The 16,823-nt window shown below is 38.0% G+C and overlaps 2 protein-coding genes across 18 annotated transcripts in view; one reads left to right on the forward strand and one right to left on the reverse strand.

Moving 5' to 3' along the window:
• Window positions 1–757: 757 nt before the first annotated feature.
• LOC115619976 (Bardet-Biedl syndrome 4 protein homolog) lies at window positions 758–5,228 on the reverse strand. Its single transcript, XM_030513011.1, has 10 exons — window positions 5,150–5,228; window positions 4,938–5,077; window positions 4,701–4,813; window positions 4,315–4,605; window positions 4,097–4,250; window positions 3,167–3,301; window positions 3,019–3,103; window positions 1,456–1,542; window positions 1,154–1,365; window positions 758–958 (listed from the first exon to the last, which is right to left on the reverse strand). Exons 1-10 carry the CDS (start codon window positions 5,226–5,228, stop codon window positions 758–760), a joined length of 1,497 nt encoding a protein of 498 aa, XP_030368871.1.
• Window positions 5,229–9,480: 4,252 nt separating this feature from the next.
• LOC115627286 (PDZ and LIM domain protein Zasp) overlaps window positions 9,481–16,823 on the forward strand; it is a 74,954-nt gene continuing 67,611 nt past the window's right edge. For 15 of the 17 annotated variants that reach the window (XM_030522921.1, XM_030522987.1, XM_030523019.1 and 12 more), the window contains exons 1-2: window positions 12,900–13,037; window positions 13,455–13,844. The gene's annotated coding sequence lies outside the window, so the exon portion shown is untranslated. Of the gene's footprint in view, window positions 9,626–12,899; window positions 13,038–13,454; window positions 13,845–16,823 lie in introns of those variants that run through there. The other 2 variants (XM_030522928.1, XM_030522937.1) reach the window with 2 other exon arrangements.

Here is a 16,823-nt window from a genome sequence, read left to right on the forward strand (position 1 = left end):
TTGAGAATAATGTATTTGGATTTAGAAAATTTCCAAGTTTTAACTACAAGCTAAGAAAAACCATTAATGTATACTTCAGATTAAATTGTGTTTTGAACAGATTTAGGCTTAAGTTCAACCAAACCGAACAGTAAATTTTAAACAAGCTGAAAGTCAGTTATTTATAGTTAAGAGTAATTCCCTAAAAACGGCTTCATGGCTATTATTGTCGATGTGCTTACAAATACATATGCAGGTATGCTTAACAAGTTTTAACTTGTTCGATTTTGCAGAATGATTAATGCATTTTCCATTTGTAAATTCAGTAAATTAATTACATAAAATAGAAATGTGGTAAATGAATAAATGAAGTTGTACAAAGCTGCAAGCTGGTCAAGAAGACGATGAGCCTAAAGAGCCCCTTAGGCTGGTTGTTTTCTTGCTCCGCAAACATTGTAAAAAGCACCATGTAGAAATATATAATGTGTTGCATTCACATTATGTATCCATTGAGTAAACCGATTGTGTATGACTAAGATAAATCAAAGATAGACTTAAGCATACTTTACTTTAATTACATATACACTTTACATTTGTAAGCCACTTGGAGGCTCGAGCACAAAAAAAAAAAAAAAAAAAAAATCTAAACAACTCTTTTACTCGTATATGGATTGCGCGTTGAAAAGAAAAACAAAGTTGAAATAAATGTTACATGTGAGTTTAAGCGTCTTGCTTTTTAATGAACAACCTTCTAATGGAATTAAATACAATTACACATTTACATTTCGTTATGACTGACCACTGCGTTCACCTCCAGTGGCAGTTCCGAGCTGATGGCCATCTCCGATTGTTCTGCGGAATTATTCAGTTCTGTGGCTGCACCATTCTCCAATCCATCAGGATGATTGGAACACAAAATGCCGTTGGTTGTACTTGAAATGCGCAGCAAAGATTTCAATTTCGTGGCTTGAAACTTTAGCTGTTGGATAAAAACTCATTAAACACTGCAGTTGGTTGCTGCAAATGACTGCATATTCGTGGGAAATTGAAATCGAACACTATGGCCTGATATCTTCCAATTACTTATGGAACTAATGAATTCGAATTCTGTGACACCGAGCTAATGGGCCACAACATAGAGCCATTGCGAGTGATGGCATTGCGCACGACTTACTTCAGTGGGCAGCAACAGGTCCTGGGAGTTGCTAAGGAACCGATTGTACTGTTCCGCTGCCAAGGCCAAGCGTCCCATTTCATAGCAGAAGAGGGCAAAATTCAAATAAACCAACGGATTACGTCCGGCACTCTGATGGGCATTGGCTATGTTGCAGGCACGCTCCAATGCAACAAACGCATTATCCACATCCTCCAGTTTCCTCAAACACACTGCGTACATAGATTAGTAGGTATGAGTGGTTAGACGCACTATGAACTTCATCCAAGGTCGGTTGGCGTAATAATATTTATCCTACTTACAGCCAAGCAGCATGTAGCATTCCGCATTGTCCTTGCGCAGGTTTATGGCTGCTGCCAGCGTGTGAAAGGCGCTGGCATATTGTTCTGCTACAGTTTTTGGGAATGGCCAGTAGTGGAGATGGAAAACAGAATAGGCAAACGCTCTAATATAAAAAGTGTACATAAGGTGGAAAAATTTGGTTGGAAACCCAACCCCCACCCCATCCAAAAACAAAACTCAAACAATAGAAAAAATAACAAAAAGTGCCTCCACCCCAGCATTAACTCCACCTCCGCCTCCTCGTGCCTACAACAGATGCACGCCCCGCTGTTCTCTTGTGTTCGCGATGGCGCCAAGTCGTAAAATGAAGGAAATGTGCCTTTTCGCCGACACTTTATAATACGCAATTTATTATTATTTATTGTGCACACTTGTCGCTCTTTATGTCTTAACAGTAAACAAAAGCATAAATTAAAATAATATTTGTAGGCCTTCGGTGTCTATCCCGAAAGTTTTTTAAAAGCATTCTGAAATTTCGTCATTTTTTCTGGAATCCTGAAGAAAATTATGCACTTGAAGGGATGTGTAATATTTGGGTTGAAATCGGAACCATCACTTCTTATACTATAGATAATTGTTTCTCTTCTATTTTTTTGTATAGTGTAAGGGTATTTTGTTTGTGGAAGAATGAAGAAAGGTAGCTCACATGTCAGTCGGCTTCTTCAGAGGCTTCTTTTTAAAGCACACATACATATAATACAAGTATGTATGTATCAAAAAAAAAAAATGAACAATATGATTTAGAAAGTGTTGTAGCATTAGAACCATGTTTATTTTGGTAGAAGTGCGAACCAAATTATATAATGAGAATATTCATAGATAGATAACGTCACTTGTGGCTTAGGGATAGTTATCATGTTAAATAAGTACAAAAGATGATTTCTAATGAAAGATAAGATAGTGTTTGGCAGTAGGGTACATGCTTAAGTAGTTGCCCCTGGAGGAATAACGATTTGTCCCGACCAATGCTGATACTCATTTCAAGTCTAGATATCAAAAAAATTTATATATTATACACAACTTCCTGGTAAATAGGAAAAGGGGTGTAGCTGCAAGAAGACTGAAAGACAAAACTGAAACTGAGAAACCTGACGTTTTGGAGTCACTGAAGCAGCCATTTTTCCTCCAATTAGTCTAGCATAAGCCGGATTGTTTTGACTTTAAGAAATTAAAAGCGCTGCTTCTAATTTCCTTAAATTTTTAAATTGGCTTTTGTTTTCTTAATAATAAGCATGAGGAAATGTATTTACTGCCTACTCAAATGCTTAGAAGGTCTTACAAGATTGAAATTTTTGAAAAATCCTGTGTAAAGAACACAGATAATTAATAACCATAATTGCTTGTCCTGTGTAGCAAATAAATTTAAAATTAAAATTCTAAAGAGCCACTGCGCCAAGTCTTTATTTAAATAAAGCCTACTTATGTATCTTTTGAGATATTCGCTTTTTGGCTAATGCCACTGAGAGTGGGCGTTCGGCGTTTCAGAGCATAATTAAGTATTAAGTAAATAAGGAAATACTTACAAGTAATATAAATCAGGCTCAAGTTGTAGAGGGCATTGTAGTTGAGGGGCGAGAGCCAAACGGATTTGCGCAGCGAGGAAACAGCCTGGAAATCAATATTCATTAACCAACCAATTGTTTAGCTGTTTTTCTCAGTACGACAACGAACCACAATGAATTTTTGTTTTTTGAAAAAACACAAGCCAATATTGTTCCATAGCTCAGCAATTTCCGGTGAAGCATTTGTATCTGCATCTGCAATTTCGCTGTATTTGCTTAGAGCCCCATCCACATCGTTGCGTGACTATAAGATCGCAAAATTATCTTAGATTTAAAATGATTGAAATACGTTGATAGCCAAAATAATTTCCTAGAGTTTACAAGCCTAAAGAACGCAGCCCGTTAATACATTTCTGCAGCAACAGACAGAGTTTGCAAAATAATATTAAATTAAAAATTATTGAAATACGTTGATGCCCAAAATAATATCCCTAAAGAATTAAAAGAATACAAGTGGGGCTGCTTTAATACATTTCTGAAGCAACAGACAGACGTTGGTGCTTTTTTCTAGGAAACTTTATACATACAAACAAATATTATACATTAGAAGGTGAACAAAAAATTTGGGTTTTCCTTGTAAACATTGACTCATCATATCGATTTTCTTTATGGGCTTTGCCTTACCAGCGTTACTTATTTAAAAATGGCTTTGCCCGATAATCTAACAATGTGTGTTCAGTTTAATATTCCAATTGAAATTTTTAATGAGAATTCATAGAATAAAATGAACACATACACAACTCCTTGTAAATAGTTTGGCTGCTAAGTAATTAGGTCCCCCAAATGGGGATTTCTAGTTTTATGAAAAGGCTCTTTGAATTGGTGCTCAGTTATTCAACCATGCCTTTGGAACATTATTTCTTTGTCCTCCATCACCCTTTAGATTACCTAAACATATTTAATTTTCAAAAAACTGCTCAAAAATTAATTGATTGATTGCTTCCCTGACTTCGTAAACTTATTTAGCTTTTATCAACTCCATGGGCGGGTCATATTTGAGTGGGCGGCTGTTTACACAAATATAATGCGTACTGTTTACCTGTAAAATGGCTCCAAAGGCCAATGAGACCTTCGGGCTGCTGCGCTCAATGTTGACAACTTCCGAGAGTCTGTCGAGCGCCTTTTGCGTTTCGTTGATTTTCAAATACAAAACGCCTATTTCGGCCAAGACGTGTACATTTTCGGGCGTTAGTCTGCAAGTAGGCACATATTATTGCTTGGCAAATATGTCACACACTAGGCTTTTCACAGACGCACTGCAAACAGTTCTCCAGAACATCGATGGCCTTCTGATACTCTTTCTCCTTCCGATAGAGCTCCGCCAGGCGTATAAAGCTCTCCTGCTTCCTACCCGTTTGCACGGCCAGCTCGAAGTATGAGGTCGCTTCTATCTGTTGCTGACGAGCCAACTCCAATTGGTTTTGGGCAGTCGCTGCGCGATAGAGTAGCTCGCCTAGGTAGTGATAGATTTCGTGATCCTTGCGTGGTGTGAGCTGCTCAGCCTCGCGAAAAACGCCCAGGGCTTGGGTGAAGCGGCCCATGTTGTAGCTGAGGAGGTCCAAGCATGGTATATAGTATGGGGAGTGAAGTGTGGAGTGTTAATGGCATTGATGGCAAAATCGATACAAGTCTAATTGCCTTACAGGGTGCGTCCGATTTCTTTGTACGCTTCAATGTTCTTCGAGTTGAGTTCGACAGCCTTTTGCAGGTTGCGCAGCGCCTCCACGTTATTGCCCTCTTCGCGGTCAATTAAACCCTGAGGCGACCGAAAAGAAATAAAAAAAAAAAACAACAAAAACCAAATAAAAGAAATAGCCAATCACTTGGAAATTATTTGCGGCGACTAAATGAGTTGGTGCGTCGATGCCAGCACCACTCACCTGAACGAAGTACAGGTACTCCGGATTCAAATGGCGGTTCAATTCGCGCTCGATGATGCGGCGGCAGCGGGCGAAGTCGCGACGCGTAAAATAGATGTGGAGGAGCCAATCAATGTTGGCATCGGCCGGCATTTCGGGTGCTACTTGTGGAGAAGAGGAACGAAAAGTTTCATTTGGCCCATTGAGGGATTATTCTCTATTCCACAATGCACCTGCTTTAACAACCGCCAGTGTGGGCAGCTTTATCACTGTGCCGTTGCAGTATATCTGCTCAGTGCCTGCCTCGTACATTGAGCTCGATGCGTGTGGGTCACGTTAGGTTGGATTTGGTCGTTAGGTTGGAGTTGGTTGAGGAAAAACTTTTCCTCTTGTTTGGGCTTTTTTGTTTGTTCTGTGTGTTCTGTTGCTCTTAGCAACGCATAGGGCTGTCCTTGTTGTTGCAGGTTGTTGGTGTTGTCAGGTGCTGGATTAAAATGCCGGTCACGTTGCGTCGCCAAATAAATTAACTTGTCAAATTAATTAAAGTTCAGGCGGCCAAATGCGTCAAAATGCATTTTCAATTAGCTTTGACAAATACGACAAAAACTAATTTTAAATCAATCGAATTGCAATAAAAGCAGACTAAAATAAGTCAAGAGAGCTAAATATTTGACATAAACATAGCAACATACATGCATACATACGGTATAACCGTACCGTACATAAGGTATCTATAACATGTACATACTCGTATGTATGTATGTATGTACAGGGTGCGCCATCTTTTATGTCGGTATTTAAATATTGAATACCTTTTTCATTAGTGAACCGATTGACTTGAGTAGACCAGTGTTGAAAACCTCAGTTCAAGAAATTGTACAGAACCAAATTAAATAAAAATATCTCATACTTGAAAATCGGTTGTTTATTTTCAAAGATATTCAATGTTTACATACCGACATAAAAGATGGCGCACCCTGTATGTACGACTATCAGCAAGTTTCCTTATAGTTTTCACGCGCAAAACAGCCGTCAAATGTTGGCCACAAATGGCATTTGTTTTTCGCTAATCTATGAATAAACATACGGCTGTTACCGCCCAACGCCCACTGCCAAGTCGTCGTCCAAATATCAATTGACACTGACCGCTGACCACTGACCACTGTGCCGAAGCCGCTGGCAATGCCGGCGCCTAATCACTCAATTCACACCGGCAAAGTGGCTAACTCTGTAGTTTTTGGCATTTTCTTTGGTCATTTCCATTTGTGGGCTGGGCATGGCTGCTCGTTGCGATCGTGAGCTAAATTTGTAATGTTTTCTTTGCCAAAAGCAATTAATTTAATGCATGAAAATGTCGTACAAGATCAACGAAATCACCGCGATTCTGCTGGAAATCGATAAAGTTGTGGTGGAACGGCCGTACGAGAGATTTGGTTGCGACAACGGTAAAATGTTCATGCCACTGACGCCTGAAGCGTGTACGTGACCCGATCACTGACTTGTTTTATATATATGTACATAAAAGCGGCGGAACAACAAACGCCGTTCAATAAGGCGCGCATTAAATACTATATTGCAAGCTTCTTTTTGGACAAATTTGCCTTTTTTCTAGCCCAAAAACTAGGAATCATTTCGAATTACAGGTGAACTATAGGGACGCAGATTTCTTTAATGTACATAACTCATCCGATATAATGATAATGTAAATAAAAGTCGTTGGATGAATACTTTGTGGGCAGTTAATTTTTATTTGCTCGTATATGCTATTAAAAAGGGTATATAAGTTACAGTTACAAAAGCTAACCTAAAAGTGCCTAATGAAACAATTTAATATTAGTTAAAAGTAATCTATTAAATACACTTTTTTTTAATCATAATGGAAAATAATATTATATATATTATGATACTAGTCACTGTATAACTAGCTTTTATAAATACATATACACCCAATTCTGTTTTTACACGGTCTTGATATAACTCGGTTTTGATATAACACGGTTTGAAAATTAAAAAATTGCATATATATTTCTTTAGAGATAAGGAATCAATCATCTATTTTTGCATATGATCAATGTATTTTTTTACACGGCTGTTTCTGGAACGAATCTACCGTGTAAAAACAGAATAAGGTGCAATATTACGATAATTAACTAAGATGCAGTTGCCAGTCAAGCCAGCCAAACAAATCATAAATACTCTATACTTCGTATGGCTGGCATCGTCGAAGTTCCAGCGATGGCCGATAGGTGCGCCAGGACACTGTGGACGTTTGGGCTTGCTATTTATTGGTTCGTTAACACAAGATACACTTTTATTTGGTAGAACATATGAATTTATCAATTATATCGAGTGATGCGCTCGCTTGCTTGCATGCAATGTTTACTCTCAACATGAGTTGGCTGCACTCTGATATTTTTCGGTTGGCTTCGGATGAAATACACGTCCAGCCGTTATCTAAAACTGCCACTAACATCTAACCGGGCAACCAGGGCTGCCACTCCAAAACACATAACTGCGACATCTATCGGTTATAGTTGAAAGCTGAGATAAAACGAACGTTGCATGGTGAATTTCTTTCACGCCATTTGGTGAATTAACACATACCATAAATGGTTCTTGTATGTGGTACTCAACTGATAGCCAAATTTCACCATATTGTTATTGGTGATTGTCTATGGTATGGTAGACAGGTGATGAAATTATGTAGCATACTTTTGGGTGATACAAAACCTTGGCTGAATTGACAACTAGAGGGCGAATATATACATTTGAATATTTAATAATGCAAACTCGCTCTTAACGATATTTTTCTTAGTCTGCAAATGATCTCTAGTATATAGTTCTGAAGGACATTTGCAATTTTTTGTGGCAATTATGTAATGGCGTGGGAAACCTCCCCACTGAGACAAAAAGGTGGGACGTAGCGAGCTTACTGTGACTAGCATAACGAAGAACGACTGATAAGAGAGCAACTGTGAAAAGTTTACTTTGTTTACCCAAAAAATTGATAATGCGGGAAATACAAATGACTATAATAAATAAATATAAGTAGACTTGCAGTATGTTTTTATTGTTGAAAAAGTTAATAATTAAACGTATTTCATCCACAATTTCTGAAACCTTCCGAAAAATAATTATAGCTATTATCTACAGCAGTTCACAGATACTTTTTCGAATTTTAAAAACTATTTATTTATAAAAACCAACAAGAAACAAACAAACCGTTAATACTATTCCGAATAATTCGAATAATTGAAAACATAACGATGTTTAAATTAGAGAATGAGTTTTTGTTTAACATTTTTAATAAAACGAGTTTTAGTTTCAGTTTGTCTCTAATATGGATATTCCAGCAGTATATAAAATGCATATATGTCTAAACAGATATACATATGTATACATATGTATATAGAATAAATATTGAGAAATCAGTGTGTAGTTAGAAAACACAAATGCAGGTGAGTTGGATACAGTTATTAAATGTATTTCGTTGGTTGGAGAATCAAGGCGCTGCTAGTTACTCGTACTTCGACTCATTGGTCATTGCACGGGCATGTGTTGTGGTGTCTGTGTTGCGAAAAGGGCTAGCAACCGGTTTTGTGGCCAACTGCTATTGGGCCGATTTGTTTTTGGGCTTAAAAAAAAAAGAAGGAAAATCAGCCAGCTTCAAAAATTTTGCAAAACTCAGTCCGGCAAGAATCAAACTTGCTGTGATTGCTGTTGTTGTTGCTGTTTTGGTTGTAGCCGTCACCCAGATTATCAGGAAACTGGAGGAACCAGTTTGGTGTGGCATGCAACCTAAATATAGAATACATCTGTGTTGTTGCACTTTTTACTTTTTATTTCTGCTTTTTCTTCATTATTATTTTTTTGTTGTGCTTATTTGTTTTTTTTTTTTGTTTTTTTTTTTTTGTTATTGTCACGGCGTCAGAAAACGAACAAATTTTTTGTTTTGTTTGCATGTGATTGGGAGCAGAAAATTAGAATAATAATGGCAACACTTTAGGGAGAAAGCGTGAGCAATTTTCGACGAACATGGCCCCAAAATGACTGGCGAGCAACAATAATAAAAATGCGCAAAAAATTACTTCATAGAACAGACACACACAGACACTTCTTGTTGTTGTTGCCGCTGTAGCTGGTTTGTTTGTGTTTTCGTTTTTATCTTATCAGCCGCCAAACGCACACAAACACAGCCAAAGATGCGTCTGACTCACAAACACACACACACACACACACATACATACACGTATTCGTACATATGAATACACAGAGACATGAGCGTACACCTTTCGGTTACCTGTTGATTTGTTGCACGGAGCGTGTGAGAGCGCGTGCAAGTGGCATGCCGATACAAACATAAATATCCACACTTATAGCAATGCACACATACATACATACATACACACACGTACATGGGTACGTTAGGGTGTACTCGTGTGTGTGTGTGTGTGAGTGTGTGTCTGGGCTCTGACTGGCTTGGCACTTGGCACCAACTTCAACGCCGATCTTCAATTTTCGCCTTCATTCGTTCGAACGCAGCGATCGCGCGCGGTTGTCTCGCTTCTCAGTCTCACTCGCAGTCGCAGTCGCAGTACCAGGCCAGCATATCGAGAGAACAATAATACGTATTTTTCAGTACCATACTCGTAGCGCGAGTCCAACTTCCCAGCCGATTGGGTGCAAATTAAAACAACGCATTTTCCATTGTGAGTGTTGACTGTGTAGTGTAGTTGCTTGCATTTAGGCCCAGTTTTGTTGGGGCGTTATAATTGTGGCGAAAAAGCCGGTTTTATTAAATGGGAGGTTGAGCGCGCGCGGGACTACGATTCAATGATTCATAAGGGCCGTGGTCAGACATACTCGGACAATTGAGTGCTGGCCGTTGGCCAGTCAGTTGAGTCAGCGCGCAGCTTCCAAAAAATGTATACATCTGTATGTGTGTGTGTGTGTTTATTTCTTCTTAATAAATTGAATAAAACTTGACGTAACAACAAGATACTTACTTACGCGGAATTTGCATATGCGTTGGCATTTAAAAGCAAAAGTGCTCGCAGACCTGCAGGCATTCCACCAAATTAAAACAATTAAGAGCCACAAAATTGCATAACCCTAACCATAACCATAACCGAACCGAACCGAACCGTTTGTCATCTTTGACGCAGTTAACTGGAACTGAAAATCGCATAAAAGACGGCCACGGTGTTGCCTTAATTATCTGCTTATCTGCAACATTTAAGATTTTAATTGCTGTCGTCAGTCGTCAGTGTTGAGGGTCCCGTTTTCCCCTTCTCCGTTGTCTTTCGTTTTTCGTCATTTCTTTTACTTTTTTGGATTCTTCGCTTTTAATTTTGCTGACAAAGCCAAAATGGAGCGCTCCTAAAAAGTTTTGGGAAACGCAAGCAAAAAGAACCCATGGTTCTTACAAGAACATTGCAATACCTACACACATATGTATATACAAGTATATACATACACACTATGTATATGTATTATTCGGCAAAAATTAGGTATCGTATCGCGATTGTTCTTCTTGGTTGGCATTTTTTCATTTGATTGACTTTGATAGATACAATATTTTTCGCTGTGCTTGGTGAACAATATTTTGTTATTTGATTAAATTTCGTGCCGCGTTTTTCGTTTTTCCAATGAACATGATTTAATTAAGAACTGAACTTTGTTTTTGGCATTTATATTGAGTGCTGAGTTTATAAAATTGCTCTTGTGTTATTGTTGTTCTGCTCTGTTATGTGTAATGCGCTTAACTTTTTGTGCTCGCGGGAATTGGCATGAAAAATGTTCGTACATGTGCAGGCTTACTCGTATGTGCAATTTATTTGAACACACACAGATATTTAAATGTTATTTTATTTTCTTGTTCAATCCGTCTTATCGACTATTCAGTTAATTAATTATCCCTTCGTGTGCACATACATACAAGTATGTGTATAAAAACAATGTACTTTGTTTTTTAACTAAACAACAGACGCCTCATTTCTGGGCCAAGTCTCTAGTTTACTGTTTATGAATCAAATTTTTAAAACACTCGCAATACTTCAAATACTTTGATGTGACCTTGCCGCTGCCTCTTCATCTGTCAGGGCTGTTGTTTTTATTGTTGTTGGGACAACACTTATCTATTGTTGTTGCCCAATAGACACTATTGCCTTACAGAACCACTTTGCAATTGCAACATTTTAATAACATTTGTCAAAAGCCCCGAGCATTGCTTCATTCTTAATGTCGGAAATTATTTCTGGTATTGAGAATTATACAAGTAGTCCCACAGATTTATAATGCCAGAGTAGCGAGTTCCCATGTACAGGTGGTTACATATGTTTATGTACATCTTTTATTGCATAAATTGAAGAAAACTTCAACACCCAGAGGGAGGGGCCTTCTATAAAGGTAAACAAAAAGTTAGAAATGTGGTTATAAATGCCTAAAACGAATGTCAAGTTCATGAGTTCATAATTAGAAATTAATTAATAAAAAAGGTTCGCCTTGACTTAGTGCTTGAGGTTATATATAAAATTTGTTCTTAATCCTTAAGACACAGTTAAAATAACTGGTTGAGTTTTATTTTTGTTCAAAAAATTAAAACTCAAGGCATAATAATTATTTTAGAAGTTCTATTTTATTGACTAATTTTTAAAGTACCACTCAAAAATCATTATTAAATTTGTAGTGAATGAATAAAAATTAAAAAATAATCATTATTTTGGAATTTTTTTAATAAATCCTATAATGATTACAGCCCTGGAAAAAGGATGAAAATCCTTTTATTTCTTACATTTATTTCTCACTAAGTATTATATGCCTTTCCCAGCTATTACAAGGCACAAAAAATAGAAGAAAGATTTCCAGATGACTACTGCCCTGTTTTAATATACTTAATAATAATATATAACTAACAAGCAGGGCTATCTCTCCTGCAATGCTTTAGTAAATTCGCCAAAATACACTTTGCTTTGTATATTTTATTATGAAATATAGCGCATCCCCTTTTCGCCAAGTAATTAAAAGTCTATTCGGCTGGGTGGTTACAACTTCTGCTTGCAGGTTGCCCAATAGGCTAATCATATCATCATAGCATTCTAGTCGCAGCTTGACCCACTCAACACGTGTCATATCGGTGGCAGAGTTGCTTTCTTTGTGAGCATCCTTTTGAGTCCTTTGAGTGGAGCAGTTTTTTGCAAAACATTCCAATTAAAATGAAATGAAAAATTATGTACAAACTATAAGAGTTCATTGAACGAAGCACAAGTGTGTTTTGATCAAAATATTGGGTCTGTTTTCCATAAATTCTTCTCTGTCTGAAGAGTCTGGCTTTCTGATTAACATGCAGTTATACTTCTATATACTTGTACTGCATTGAAACAAAACAGAATACGGGAAATGGCCACAGAATTACCTGCAACGATGAGCCTCAAACAAACACACAATAGGCCCAGTGCTAATGCACATTAATGTAGACACATACATATATACATACGTACATACATATGTACATACATATATACTTGTATGTAGGTGCATGCGGATGCCTAAATACCAGAAAGCCACGGCAAGTAGTGGCAGTGCAGAGCCAGAAAACAAAATACAAACAAACAATTAGCAAAATAACAAAATATATTTTCAACAAAGACATTCAAGCATGGGGCAGAGACTGAGGCAGTTGTTTTCGGGTGGGTGAGGGTAGAGGTGGTGGGGGGGGGGGGGGGTTGGGTGTTGGGATGGGGGTAGACAGACAGATAGACATTGGCAACGAGCGGCAAAAGCTGTTTCTGCAGTTCTGTAGCTAGCCCATACAAAAATACACCGCCAAACAGCCACTGACGATTATATAGCCGCCATATCATCGAATAAGAAGGCGACTCTCGCGCCAACGCCAGCGGCAGCCTCGGCGTCGACGTCACCGTCGACGTCAACGCCGAACGTCGGCAGCGACGCGCGATGTGGTTGAAAAGATTTTGTTCGAAACTTTTCCCATAGAACTTTTTGGTTTCGGTTCTGCTTTAGTTGAGAGAATATCGTCGCTTAGTTAACGTCGCCCAAGAACTAGCAAACGCACATCGGACAGGAAACAAAACCTATAAATTAACGAAATCAGCAGCAAATGTGTGTATAAATATATATATATATATTTAAATACAGACATACGAGCACATACTACAGATGCAACTGGCATGTAGATGTGCAGCATAAATCACACATACACACACGCACACACGCACACACGCACACACTAATACTAATACTACATACACATGTTGTATTTGCCAAAGTGCATATAAAAAGTCAATTAATTGTGTGCAATAAAGAAAGCAAATAAGGGCAACTGATAACTGACAACGAGCCACAAACTTGTTATACAATAATATTTGTGTTTTCAATTAATTTTTAATATATGTACAAATAATACCAAAAAAAAAAAGCAATAGCATATGATAATAAATCAAGTTAATTGAAATTTTCAATCTCTCTCTCTCTCTCTCCCTCTCTTCCCCTCTATCTCTTCTCCTTCTTCTCTTTTAGCCCGAATCTAGTGCTTGTGTGTTTATAATTTGTGAAAATTTGTGTGTACCGCTTGAAGGGTAAAACCGCTTACGAAACGAGATCGTGTGCAAACAAAAGAAGCAACTAAATAACTAAAAAAAAAAGGACGGTGCCAGGCTAATATTACAGATATTTTTTTTGGCACGCAACAACAACAATAATTGTCTGGACCCAGCAACTAGAAAATTCGTACACATCGATCAGCTTTTGCCACCGCTCGGCGAGACAAGCAGCTATAACTACAGATACAGATACAGATAGAGATAGAGACAGAGATCGCCTGGTGCCTCGAAACGCTCGTCATCAAGAGTCGAGCAAACGAAAAATCAAGTCAAATATATTGAAGAACATTTTAGAAACTTTTTCAAGGTGAGTGTATTTTTAGAAATTCGAAATGGCTGCGCGGATTTGTTTCCGAATTTTCTTTCTGTGTGTATACTCGTACATACATATGTGCGTTTGTTATGTGTGTGTTCGATTTTTGCGCTCTGCACTTCGCTAAACTGGTAGACGGGCCAGATACAATATCTGGCAGATACATATGCAGATACATATCGCGCAATTGTGGGCCTCAGCGACGCGGAAGGGGCCGCCTCTAGCACGTTTAATGCCTGACAAGTTGCGAAAGTGTTTGTCGCCGGCAGCCCGCATCCGAACCGAGCCACTTTGTTTATCTTTAGTTGCTGTGGCGCTTTTCGCATTGTTTTTGTTTTTGTTTTTGTTTCTTGATATTGTTATTGTTTTTATTTCTGTCCAAACAAGCGCCATAATTTCTTAAGTCTTTTGCAACATCAAAATACATTCTTATACTCGTACTCGTACGAGTGAAGATTATTTAAGAAAAATAAGCGAACGTATTAATGAAGGCGCTGCTTGGGCGATCTGTCCGAAAATATTTTGTTCACTTGAATGTTCTGTACTTTTTTCTTTTTTGATTTCGATTTCGTTTTCGCCCTGCGCCTTTTCCATTTGTTGTCGGCTGTGTTTGTTTCATTCGCAGAAATTGCGCTTTTCTTTTCTGCTTGATCTATTTTCGGCCACATTTGTGTTCGCTAGTCAGTCAGTCAGTCAGTCAGTTAGTTAGTTAGCGCGCCAGCCCATTTGCATCTTCTGCTCCCATCCCATGCTTCCTAGGGCCGTATTGCGTATACGCACTGTGGTCAAGCAGGCGGTATTGATATTGAACAATACGCTAGTTTTATTTGCGCACGCGTTTTCCATTACCATGCCGTGGACCAGACCACCACCAGCCTTCTGACGTAACTGTACCGCCCGATAGAACGCCTCCACATATTCCAACTTATATACAAATTTGTGGTCTCTTTTACGTCAATACTATATATCTGACGATTTTTCATTACTCTGTGCGCGTTCTAAGGGCATCCAATCTCTAAATTGGACATAGTGGTGAAAGCCAAAAAAACCACTTTGCCTCAGAAACTAAAAGCAGAGTGGAGAGAGGAGAAGAAATGGGAGTTTGCGGAGACTGCAGCCATTTTCTTTTAAGGCAGTAAGATGGGAAATAATAATTTTTAGTTTGGCAAAAGGTACGAGTTGGTGTTGACGTCATTGAACGACATCTAAGAATAGTACAACTATTATTCTACATCTACTTGTATTTATTGTAGATGGTCGCTAGATAGCTGCAAGAACTAATGTGTTTCCCAGAGCGCTATTTATACATTGTGTTCTTATGCCCCTAACTACTTTCCCATGAATTCATAGTTGAATGAACTTGTAGTTACATTTGGGACAAAGATATACCCATAGACATACTTACCTTTAATGCCCCTATAGCATTTATTATTTTTATATATGTACATATATCAACTTATAAACACAAACGATGCCATTAATCATCGGTGTTTATAAGTTGTTATCAAGGCGGGCTTGGGCATACGTCATAGTGTTGATTACAGCTGTCCGTCAAATCGTTGAGTGGGCTTTTGTGGCTGATAACTACTTGTTGTTTGATAGTGCCCAACGAATTCGGGGAGTGAATATATTGATTAAACTTTGTTTATTACTGGCCATTGGGTCATCGAGCGCAAAAATGACGCTATGATTCAACGAAAAGCAAATTTGAAGATTGTAGAAAACAAAAATCGGTTAAAAAAGAATTGGAATACCTATATAGCAGTATCATTTATAAATATACTAGATGAATACTCGTATGGTAGTGGGAATGCAATGCACTTCAGTGCTGATAAGCACTTCCTTCATTTAACAACTCATCGGCTCAATAAACAAATGCCTTGTTTAAGGCGAAGGTCGGGCAGAAGTGCTCCGATTGTGAATGAGTTGCTTTGTTTTGTATGCGATATTTGTAACGTTCTTGCTATCAGCTTACACTACGTGCTCCCCACAGCTTTGCTGTACAATATTCGTAATTAATTAGATAAACAGAAATGACGTCAGCCGTGAGTGACAGCCCGTTGCTTGCAAACTATAGTAGGCAACATTTAGAGCTCATTTGCAAAATAATCAAGAGTAAATGTCTGAAAATAAAGTCATAAATAAAGCCCCAACGGAAATGTGCACGGCCAATACTACGAGTACAATTTTCCGCCAGCACCGTGTTCCGCTTTAAAGATACACACAGCACAGAAAGTGGCGAGATGGCCAGCAGCAGGGGATTTTCGGACAGCAACTATTGTGGCTACATTGGAAAAAGTATCGCGAATTCATGCTGGTATTAAAATTGGGCATTGTCGTCCATTTCTATATAATTAAGTGACATTTGAGTGGCCAGGCAGGCCAATAGTTTGCATCCCAATTGGCAATTAAGCCATTAATTGTAAACTAAGGAGGTTTCTTGAAGGAATTAACTTGCTTGTTCTATAGAAATCTTAGCTTTTTTTGAATTGCAAAATATCTTTTGCAATTCGACAAATTTGAGGGTAAAACATATATTCCTAGCAGATTCCTTTTTCATCCCAATTTTTATCATTTCGCTTGGCATTTTCGACCAGAAACGGATGACTTTACTTGATAAGCAGCGTGGCCTTCGTGTCAAATAAATCAAAAATTGTATTCCCTTGCGAAAATTGCAGTAAAATCTACCGATATTACCGATATTATTAATAATCCACATCTATGAGCTAATTTCTCTTTAAATAAGTCTATAAAAAATGGCAATTGAAAGTAATTTTGGATTAGTTTTAGATAATAAGTTGGCAATTCATAAAGACTTTAATCTAGCTTGTTGAAGGCATCTTTCTATTCCCTAACTTTTTCAACTCGCAGACAATCCGTGTGAGTATTCAAGTAAAATAAGATGATCGTGCTAATCGGATTGTTGCCAAGACACTTAAAACTTGTTATAGACAGCCTGTTTTTTCTCAGTGT

This window comes from Scaptodrosophila lebanonensis, unplaced genomic scaffold (assembly GCF_003285725.1).
Source record: "Scaptodrosophila lebanonensis strain 11010-0011.00,11010-0021.00 unplaced genomic scaffold, SlebRS2 tig00000001-arrow-pilon, whole genome shotgun sequence".
Lineage (NCBI taxonomy): Eukaryota > Metazoa > Arthropoda > Insecta > Diptera > Drosophilidae > Scaptodrosophila > Scaptodrosophila lebanonensis.